At 50.2% G+C, this 10,602-nt stretch overlaps 4 protein-coding genes across 4 annotated transcripts in view; 3 read left to right on the top strand and 1 right to left on the bottom strand.

Moving 5' to 3' along the window:
- Positions 1-807, top strand: part of H257_12073 (hypothetical protein) — a 9,170-nt gene extending 8,363 nt beyond the window's left edge. The window contains exons 8-9 of the mRNA XM_009839182.1: positions 449-523; positions 614-807. Coding sequence (XP_009837484.1) covers positions 449-523; positions 614-787 — 249 coding nt within the window. The 3' untranslated portion in view covers positions 788-807. The remainder of the gene's footprint in view (positions 1-448; positions 524-613) is intronic.
- A 728-nt stretch (positions 808-1,535) lies between these two features.
- H257_12072 (hypothetical protein) lies at positions 1,536-2,714 on the top strand (the record flags this gene model as incomplete). Its single annotated transcript, XM_009839181.1, has 4 exons — positions 1,536-1,664; positions 1,724-1,865; positions 1,965-2,291; positions 2,503-2,714. 4 exons carry the CDS (start codon positions 1,536-1,538, stop codon positions 2,712-2,714), a joined length of 810 nt encoding a protein of 269 aa, XP_009837483.1.
- A 575-nt stretch (positions 2,715-3,289) lies between these two features.
- H257_12071 (hypothetical protein) lies at positions 3,290-5,739 on the top strand. The gene is made up of 5 exons (XM_009839180.1): positions 3,290-3,829; positions 3,897-4,412; positions 4,496-4,783; positions 4,858-5,157; positions 5,204-5,739. Exons 1-5 carry the CDS (start codon positions 3,332-3,334, stop codon positions 5,537-5,539), a joined length of 1,938 nt encoding a protein of 645 aa, XP_009837482.1. The 5' UTR covers positions 3,290-3,331; the 3' UTR covers positions 5,540-5,739.
- A 1,544-nt stretch (positions 5,740-7,283) lies between these two features.
- H257_12070 (hypothetical protein) lies at positions 7,284-9,302 on the bottom strand (the record flags this gene model as incomplete). The annotated part of the gene is made up of 1 exon (XM_009839179.1): positions 7,284-9,302. One exon carries the CDS (start codon positions 9,300-9,302, stop codon positions 7,284-7,286), a length of 2,019 nt encoding a protein of 672 aa, XP_009837481.1.
- Between the last annotated feature and the right edge of the window lie 1,300 nt (positions 9,303-10,602).

The raw sequence follows: 10,602 nt of genomic DNA, 5'->3' as shown, positions 1-10,602 counted from the left end.
CTCTAAATTTCCTCTGGCGGTTGGTTGACCTAATCGCCAGACCTGCGAAAGATAATATAGGACTACGTTGAAAAGGTCTCTTGTGACTATTCATTCGTTTGAACCAATCATATTGCAATCTTCATTGTTTTTATCCAATCACACTGCGTTTCTCGATGGGTGAAATGCACAATATATAAATATATATTATATATATATATATTAGACGGCGGCATCGCATGAAATGGACCGACTCAAACGGGAATGCGATCAAGCGGTACACAACATGCAAGAAGAACTGGACCACCAAACTCGACAAGTGACCAAGTTGAAGGTCGCGATGGCCCATCAGGTGGATATATATATATATATATATATATATATATATATATATATATATATATATTTGTGTTTTGAATGAATATATAGGCCGGTTCGTGTTTGTATGAACTATATATCTTTCAAATAGGAAAAGCAATGGAAAGAAGACGTCCAAGCGTTGGTGCGACGCAACCACGCCCTCGCCAAAGCCGCTCGAGACGAGGTGCGTTTCTAGTATTACTAGATATGTGACATGGTTGTCGTTTCTAGTATTACTATATGTGACATGGGGTTTACGTTGGTGTTTTGGTAGAGCTTTGAGCCGAGGAGTAGAGCCGCGAAGGATGGAGATCGACGGATTCGAAAGGCTCCGACTAGTAATACTACTAGTATGCGGGAGCTGTCTGTGCTCATGGAGACCAACCTGCACGCGTCCCGCCAGAAGTTTAATGCTAACCAGAGGCATCGCGACGACAATGACAGTTAACAGTTAATGCGATATGGAATAACTATTGGTGTTTGTTAGTCATCAATTAGTTAATACACTAAACAATTAGTTAATGCCAACAATTAGTTAATGCTAAATCATGCAGTACTGGTTAGTTTATCGGGGTTTCATCCTTTATAAAAGTCGAGTCAAATACGACTTTTTGACATTCAAAGTACAGGAATACTACAGTACAGTATGTATTGTTTTTCCAAAATTTGGCTGACTTTTGTGCTGCATCGCCAAATCTATCGATATATTGATTCATTATACTGAATTTTGTATGTAGCAAGGTGTCCTGTGGTGATGGGTATCACACTAATTGAAACCATACACTAATTTGACATTGATCATGGTGACCCTGATTGGCTGCCGATTCTTGTGTATATTTGGTTGTGTCGATTCATTCTCCAAGTCGCTCCAGTTTAGAATAAACACAACAATATAAGCTTAGGAGTGAGACTGGTGTCATGCAGAAGTTTAGTTTAGCCAATCATGTAATTCGTTCTACTTGTGCTCTAGCCAATCCTGTCCAGAGTGAATACTCGGGCCGTAACCCTTAAACATCACATTATACTGATAATGGTGAAATTATGTGAAAATGGTGATATTATACAATAGAGCCACCAAGGTACTGCCGTACAAAGTACTAGTTTATTTACAGTAACATTACGGTACTTCATGTAGGAGTTAGGCAGTCGAGAATGCCAAGTCGGGCACGTAGACATGGTGTGCGTAGCCTGTCGCCATGGAGGAGATAGTTTTGACGCTGGTGACGCGTCGGGGGGTCGTGCGGCCCACGATCTGCTCGGACGTCGAAGTCGCCACGATGGTCGGCCGGCATGGCGGTCCGTCGGCCAACGCTGGATGGATGGGCGTCCCTGAGCAGTACTCTGCCTTTCCACGATATGCAACCCAACTGCCAACGGGCCTCAGGAGGTTGCAGGGCTAGCCATTGCCGAAACCACTGTTCAATATGAGTACCCCCTCGGCGCGTACATTGTGACTGGAGCGACCACACCAAGTGAGACAGCGAGTGGCACTGGAATACTGTATACAGATGGCACCGTGGACAAAGGTATGTCCCACATCGAGCGGGCGATGTAGATGGCATCAACACCGACATCACCTCGCCCCCCACGTGCAAGATCACTTCGTTATATGCCTACATATTCAGCCGACTTTACCGACTGCAAGAAAGTGGAGTCGTTAACATGGGACACTGCTGGCCACTATGTCGCCAACCTCATCGCCGTCCAAGTGCTGCTGAGTTTACTGGCCATGGCCTTGACCAGAAGCGACTTTTACGTGACGATTCCTCCTCCACCAAAAACAAAAGTCATGACATATATATGTACGATTTGCTGGCCGGATTGGAGCGTCTCAAGCTGCTGCTCGTGGTGGTCGCTCTTGTACGCGGACGTGGCGCGCATCTACCGCGGCACCGCCAACTGCGATCTCATCTGGTTGTCCCTGTCTACGATTCTAGTACGCATCTTCTTTGGTACTCATAGTTTTGCAGTATGTTGCCAGCCCCTGGCTTTGTTACCTCGTATCTTTCTCGCCAGGTTTGGACCCCCACCAATGGGTTTCTAAACCAACGCCACCAGTCACTCTGGATCAGTGGGCTGCCGCTTGACCAGGTGAACGCGATTAAGATTGACAACAAGAAATTTTGCAAACAACCAGTACCCATGCCGTGCTGGGCTTTGCAGTCGTCGTGAATGTGACCACTGACCGGTATAAGATCGCCCAGACCAGCAAGACGGCGTACTTCTCCAAAGACACGATGACCCTGAGCACCGTCTGCCACCTCGTGCCCACCCTCGCCAAGCTCCTTACCATCATCCCCGAACAGCTCAGTCCTCAGATCTACGGCATGATCGACAAGAATTCCTTCACCAGCCAACACACAAGCGACGACTAGGCCGGTCCGCGTATGCACGGTATGTGCATTGCCAAGGCGCATGTGTGAATCGACAGCTCCTTCCTTTCGTACCAGTATGTGTCAGTGCCATCATATGACTCTTCGTGTAAATTCTGCAGCAACCGAGCTATCCGAGTTTCAGTAGGAGATGATGCATCATCTCCTACTGAAACCTCGAACCCCCCCAAACCCAATATATCTGACTCGACCCCGCCGTTGGCACTCGTTCAGACATTGACACGTGAAACCCCTTCTATTTTTAGCCCGACTAAGTTGTTTCGGCTTGCCAAAGCCAGACTAAACTCGGGTGGAGAAATACACAAGCTTTACTTCATGCTATCGTAGTAGTCACGCTAACGTTCGTACGATGGAAGTCGCTGGCGCCGGCATTCGACAGCTGCTCATAAACTCGCTCCATCACTACGACAGGGTCCACCACTTGGAGCCACCACAAGGGGGCTATTTATAGCGAGCAAGTCATCATCGTCGGAGAACGTGCTTTTCGGTTTGGAAACGTCTGCGTCACGACCGTTTCATTGCTTATTCGACTCGGTACCCAACTTAGTCGAGTCTTCCTCTGATGCCCACAATTGAAATAATCTCGACCGCCGTCAATCATGCGAACCCCTTACGGTAGCGAAAACAAGGAAACCGATGAGTTTCTCACGCGAATGACATCGCTGGCTGCCCCACATCATCCACGCCCCCAATCAACCAGACATCGACCAGCCATGCTCTGCGTTGCTTTCTTCGCCACGTGCGCTGCAGGGGCCCTCGGCCTCGTTTCCCAGCAACGCCATACAGTCGCAGCAACGCTCCAAACCAGCAACTTTGATTCGCTCGATGTCATGCCGCCGCCCTCCAACACGATTGTATTTCCATGGCAGACAATTGGGCTCAACGTCCCTGCAAACCCAGCGCCGTTCGTGGCCAACTGGACGTCAATTGACGCCAATGCTGACGGAAGCATCAGCTTGAACGAACTGCTGGGGTACCTCACGAGTCAAAAAGATGCGCAGGTGCAGCGTATACAGGCCGCCGCCGCCGCCGCCGTCGCGCAGGTTCAAACGACGTTTGATCAACACTCGGGGTGTGTCAAGACGGCGTACGCAGTGGTGTGTATTCATTCGGTTGCCCTTGTTGTCCTGCCTGGTCACTAACATATTGTGGTTGTGTGAGTAGCTGATCGACGCCAAGCAACCTTCCGATAAAAAGGAGATTCTCACGGCGGCGGAGCTCGGCACGGTGCTAAAGTACGCACGAGACCAGTGCTACAACAAGCTCACGCCATCGCCCACCCCCAACGTCGATGGCGGCAACGTGGTTATCGTGACTACTCCTCCTACTACTACTACTACTGCCCCGACGACGACCACGACCAGCACGACGACGCCAGTCCCCACGACCACGGCCAGCTGGGCCGAGCCTTCGACTACGACGACGCCCGTCGTCACGTACTACGTGCCGTCGCGCGACGAAGTGCTCAAGGAGCTGGCGGCGTCCGTGGATGTGCTCGCCAACCAAACCAACTTGACCTATACATTTGCCCATATTGTTCTCAACCAAACGCGCGACAACGTCACAGCCAAGATCGACACCAAGTGGTTCAACTCAGACGGAGAGCGCGCCGTCGCCAAGGCCGAAGTGGCCAAGTACTTTGGCACACTTTCGTCGTGTGTGGACATTGCCATGGCAGTGGTACGTACGTTGAATCAGATATATTATCCCGGGGTTTCGGGGTTTTGGAGGGGTTTCGGGATTCTGACGTTGCTACGCACTAGTTTGGCCGGTACATCAACGTGTTGGACGCGTTCGAGTTGGCGCCAGCACTCGAGTGGATCAAGAGCACTTGCATGAACACGGCGGACGCCAAGTTTGGCAAGACCGACACCAACCAGAACAACGTCGTGGAGGAGTTTGAAGTGATCGCGGCGATTGTAAAGATCCGCGACGACAAGCTGTCGACGATGGTCAACCTCACCGACCCCACGGCATACCAGGCGGCTTTCTTTGCGACAAGACAACTGTATAGCCAAACCATGGAATGCGCCCACAACGGCATCTCTGAGGTGGGGATGATTACCTACCTATTGACGGGGTTTAGCTCCCTTGGAGCTTTCTTCTAACTGTTAATGGTGAGTAGTTGGGCGACCCCATTACTCGGACATTGAACCGCGAACAATTCTACGGCCTGGAGGCATGGATGTTGTCCCACTGCAGCATCATCCAACCCGATGTGTCGGTGATCGGGTTGCTTCCCACTGCGACGGGGCTCGCGGGGAATTTTTCCCTCGCCAACCTTCAGTCGTTGTTGGCCGAGGCCAAAGCCAATGACACACAAGCGGTGCCTGCAAACGACACGTACCACGCTGCCACGATCGATGATCATTACCGCCTCGTGGAAGTGTGCTTGAACGGATCGTATGCAAAGCTCAACGTCACCGTAGGTTAACCTAAGCCACTGTGCGTTGCTGACGAAGAATCTGTAGAATGAAACCACGTACGCGACGTTGCTAGCAAACGTCAAGACGTGCGTCGCGCAAAGCGTGCCCCTCACGATGCCAGTGGGAATATTCCTGAGCCGCCCCGAGTTCCAAGCCCTGCTCGAGCTCACTTGGGCATCCGAGAATGCAAACTTGGACTCACAGATCCGCCAAGCCCAAGCCGCCCTGGACAAGCTCAAAGCCAAGAAGGCGGCGCTGGCTGCATGTATCGTACAGGCAGTGGACAGCGCAGCGGCAGGAGAAGCCAAGATCTCTCAGTCGCAGCTGGTCCCCGCACAGAGTTTTACCAAGCAGTGCTACGTCAAGGCTACTGCTACATAGGATGGTTAGTTACTGATTTGCAACGTCTACAGTGTGCAAGAGTCAAGCTTCAGCTAACGTTACCGTATCTGTCGTTGATCTGCACCATGACATATAAAACGTAATGATATATACGTATGGGCGCAGTTCCGTGACACTTTTTGGGTCCCTTCGATGCAGGGGTTCCTTTACCCCAAATTGCTATTATAATAGTAGTTGTTCGGATGTACATCCGAACAACTCCTAGCAATGACATTTGACAATAGTTTGAGATTACGAAAATAACGTTAATACTAGTAGCCGGACAATCCATAGGACTGCGAAACAAATACCGTTGGTTTCGTCGACGTTTCGTAACCCCAACCAATCTAATTCGAAGTATCTTGCTCATTGACCAAACAATCGATTGAATTGGTTGGGGCTACGAAAATTGCACGAAATCCATTATCACGAAATCCATTATCCGGAGGCGACTCCGGTGACGCCAAACGCTATTGGACTACTTACATGGTCACGGAAGGCATCATCGCTTCGTGATTGAACCTCGTTCGCACTCCTGGGATCCAAGTCTATGGTCGCCTCCCTTGGCAACTTGCCAATGAGGTCTGTATGACCGACATGAACAACGAATGCATGCTGACATTTATGCTTGTAATGTGCTTAGTATGCATCGAGGAGTCTGGGCTCCTTGAACTCCCTTGTTCTGAATTAGACGCCCTAACTCAATGTGGCAGTGATGGCAAACATCGCTGGCGCTCACGGAGCGCATCACCCAAGCAAGTCCTCCACTGTCTACAACGTCAACGCCCCGAGCGGCACTGAGATTTTCGTTCCCTGATACGGTAGTCTCGGAACGTTTTCGGCGATCGGTACCTCCACGACGACGCGCTCCTTAGCGTTTTCTCGCACTTTGACTGGCCCCTGTCGGTTTCAAATCAACCCATAGGGGCCACGAATGTAAAAGTGTTTGCTGCCGGTAGAACTTCGCTAAGGTGGTATGTTCAGCTTGAACGGGTAGCAAAGCACCCGAGCCTAGACCATTCGAGGTCAGTACACGAACCGTTCGCTGTGGGCTTGCTGGTGCCATGCACCTTAAGTGCAGCAATCTGAAGTACACCATAGCCCTTCAAAAGCAGCATAAAACCGCCCGAAGTGGTTGGAGCTGTACCGGTTTTGATCAGATTCCACTGACATTTTCGTAGGTACTGACAGTGAAGCGGGGGGTATACGGTGGCCATTCTCCAGAGTTGCCAGAACTCTGATGATTACGTGAAACGCCGTCCAATCATCAGCTGCCTTTTTTGCACCAGATCAACCGTTCGAACTTGTGTTCAACAAGATGGGGCCGCCATTCACCGTTCCAAGACGTCGATGAAATTTTGGGACGAGTAGAACATCGACTTATTTGAGCACCATGCACTGCCCCCAGGCCTCAACCCGATCGAAAACGTCTGGGGAATGATGGTGAAGTACGTGTATGCGAGTGGAAAGCAGTACGCACTTCGACGCGACTACAAAAATACACATTGCTTGTCATATCAATGATCGAGCCACTACAGTGATGGCCGTTAAAAGTGGACGAAAGTAGCAATAGCCGATTCAGTCGGCGAGATTCGATTGAATGGGGTACGGAAATTCGTACCGAATCTCACTTACTTGCTGTGATTTCAACTGCAAAGGTTGTGACGACGACGAATTTGGTGTGACCAAAACCACCACTCGATTTTCATCACTTCGAAGAACATCGAGTTTGTGTATTAACACGTTACCACATAACACACTTCTTGGTCGGGTTCATGGGCGAGTCCACAGGGCAGTTGAACACTTTGGCAAAATCGACCGAGTTTTGAACCGACCCGATCAAGCGGTGGCGACCAGGGGGGTGTACGTCGGTGAGCAGAGCCTGGAGGAGCGCATCGCTGTTCTTTTCGCACCATGATTGGCTGTACCTGATCCAAAACATCTTTTCGCCTGCTTCCTTGGTGTACTTGGTGGCTTCGGCCTCAGCGTGCACGTAGTCTCGGTACGCCCGGTACGCAGTGTTAAGCCCCCCATTGTCAGCGAGGGTTTCCCGCAATGCCATTTTGCCGTCCAACTTGCCGAGCAATTTCCCCGTGAGCTCGCTTTTGACGTCCATGGACCCATACTGCTCGACGAAGCACTCGGAGTTTTCGCTGAATTGTTTCCACGTGGTTTCCGTCCACCACGGTTTCTTTTTGCCGTTGCCGTCGTATCTTCTGCCATGGTTGTCGAAGCCGTGGGAGATTTCGTGGCCGATGATAAAGCCAATGGCGCCATAGTTCGCGGACGGGTCCGCCTTGGCATCGAAGAACGGGGGTTGCAAGTAGGCGGCGGGAATCACGATTCTGTTCTTCGAAGGCTGGTAGAACGCATTCAGGGCTAGCGCAAGTTTGTTCCAAAGATGCTTGTCCACGGCAGTGTCGATAAGAGCTAGGTTGAAAGTAGTGTCGAACGCAGACACCTTGTTCAGGTTGGCAATGTATGCCTTGGGGTCAAACGTCAAGGTGGGGTATGTCTTGGGATTCTTAGGCCCCCCCAAGAGGTGGGTGAGATGGGACAACTTCTCCTGTGCGTTGGCCCGAGTTGCGTCATCGAGCCATTTCGCGCTGTCCAGCCTGGTCTTGAAGGCCGCTTCCAGCTTCAACACGAGCAAGTTAGCCTCCGCGGCGGTCTTGCGCGTCCACACTTCCTTGAGATAGTACGAGCCCAGCAGTTCGCCAATGGACGTCTCCACCTGAGTGCGGCAGATCATGGCCCGCGACGGGGGTTCTTTGAGGCCTTTAATCACCTTGTCATAGAAGTCCGAGTGTGCTTTCACAAACAGTGTTGACAGGAACGGCGCGTTGAAGTCGAGCACTTTGTACTCGATAATGGTCTTGAGGTCGTCGACGGACATGTCGCTTAGCAACCAGTCTAAACCCTCCAAATAACGGTGCAACTTCACAACGACCGTGGTCGTGTTGGACCCTTCGCGGACGTCGAACCCAAACCCTTGCAATTGGAGACCTACCGTCCGTGGGTACAACGCGTTGGCGGCGCTGAGCGACAACTCGATATCGTTGGACGCCACGGCCGATTGGAGTCTGCGATTGGACAGATCTACCCCGGCACTAGTGCGTAAAAAATTTAACACGACCTTGGTGGCCGCCTCCGCCTGCGCCTTCGCGTGACCGGCCAGCGTGAAGATCGAGGCAATGTAGTTGCGGTACGGCTCTTCAATATTGGCCCACTGTGATCCGTAGAAGTATTTTCGGTCAAACGGGAATTCCGAGTGTTTGGCACTCAAGACGTTGCGGGTAGTTTCGACGGCGTCAGGAGAGACCGACAGCTTCACGAACATTGGTACGCCGATGGCCTTGGAGATGGTTGCGCCGCGAAAGATGGCTTCGCCGGTCGAGTTGGCGCTGCGGATGGCCTTGAGGTGAACTTCGATGGGAGCCAAGCCCAAGGTGTCTAAAGTGGCAGTGTCCATACACGCGTCATAGAACTCGGCGAGTTTAGGCAGCTTGGCGTTCAACAACTTTTCAATCACCTTGTCCGCCGCAGCCTCAAGCACAGTGGGCACATTGATAGTACTTTGGTTGGCGTCGAGGGTGGTTTTATTGTACCACGTCCCGCACGAATACGAAAAGAAGTCGGTGCACGGATCGACGCTGTGATCCATGAGACTGGTCATCACTGTCGGAAACTCGGAGATGGTGCCGAAAGCAGAAGCGACACCGGCTGACAAGGCAGCCACAATGATCTTGACCATGACTGGCATATTGAAGAATGACCAAGCGACCAAACAAGCTCGCGAATGGTGGGGCTACAGGTACTGTATCCATCGCAATTTGGGAGTACCAAGGAGACATCTGGCTTTAGAATCAATGCACGAATAGCCCCTTTCTACTTACTAGGTACCTCTGTCCAGAAGTACCGTCTAGCGTAATGCGTGTCGGACGTCAGACACCTCTAGCTTTTGATAGTATTTGGCCGCTCGCAAAAAGTATTTACTCAGGTATACTTGGCATCAAGTAACTCAACAAACCCCGAAACCCCTTTTGATGTGTAGAGGCACGGTTTTGACAAACAGCACAGCTAGTATTAGACTTCGTGCACGAATGACCCTTTCTATATTGGGGGGCTGCTGCACAGCACCATACTAGTACTCATACCGGCAGTAATGAGTATTCCTAGTTGTTTATAGTGCAATTCCCGATTACCAGCTCCATTAACTGTAAATCATTTACCAGCACCTGACTAACTTCCAATATTACTGATACTGTATCAATACAATTGAACTGTCGTGCTTCCGAAATACTACGTAGTAGTATTTTAATTCGTCAGTAGATGTCAAACTGTGGTTGCACTTTGCTACTGATCAGATATATCTATTTCAATCAAGAACTCAGCAAATTCGAAAGAGATTAGGTTACTGATCCAAAAATGCAGTAGCCGATCATTTAACCCGCTAGGATGGATAAAAAAGCATATGGAACTAAATCAAATCGACCAGCAAACACGTTTTATTAATGGTATGAATCCATCATCTAATAGATCTAATAGCTGCATACTGGTATGATTGATCTCGTACTGCTTGGTCTTGGAGACGGTTGAGTACGGCATCGGTGTTGACAGGCACGGTTGGCGAAATGGAAAGTGAAGGGAATTGCAACGCCCAAAGGTGCAGTTTGGGCGCCTACCTCGATGATGTGGACACATATATAACCAACCTACTTACTTCAGTAGTGTTTTTGATATATTTAATCAAGTCTCCTTAATAAGTACATTTATGGAGACAGAATCACGCGATTCCCGTCCGTTAGGGTTAACCCTATAGGACGGGAAGTCAAGCCCAAGTACCCACACCCAAAATATCCGTACTGCAACGAAAAGTAACGGTACAATTGAAGTTATGGGGGAAATATTTGGGGATTTAGTATAATGTGCTGACAGCACGTTATGCTAACACGATATCAGTAACGAACGTTATATAAAACGAGTACCACGTAGTACACTACTGTTGGATAGGCCGAGGGGTGGGTTTCGGGGTTTCGAGGAATGGTGGGGCTACCGGTACA

Source organism: Aphanomyces astaci, assembly GCF_000520075.1.
Source record: "Aphanomyces astaci strain APO3 unplaced genomic scaffold supercont1.38, whole genome shotgun sequence".
In the NCBI taxonomy this organism is placed as follows: domain Eukaryota; phylum Oomycota; class Saprolegniomycetes; order Saprolegniales; family Verrucalvaceae; genus Aphanomyces; species Aphanomyces astaci.
The sequence above is the reverse complement of the archived record's forward strand: the minus strand, read 5'-3'. Positions and strand labels throughout refer to the sequence as shown.

Coding starts and splice junctions, on each gene's coding strand:
- H257_12071 (XM_009839180.1), top strand. CDS start 3,332: ATGCGAACCCCTTACGGTAGCGAAAACAAGGAAACCGATGAGTTTCTC. Junction 4,784..4,857: donor CCCACAACGGCATCTCTGAG/GTGGGGATGATT, acceptor AATGGTGAGTAG/TTGGGCGACCCCATTACTCG. Junction 5,158..5,203: donor ATGCAAAGCTCAACGTCACC/GTAGGTTAACCT, acceptor AAGAATCTGTAG/AATGAAACCACGTACGCGAC.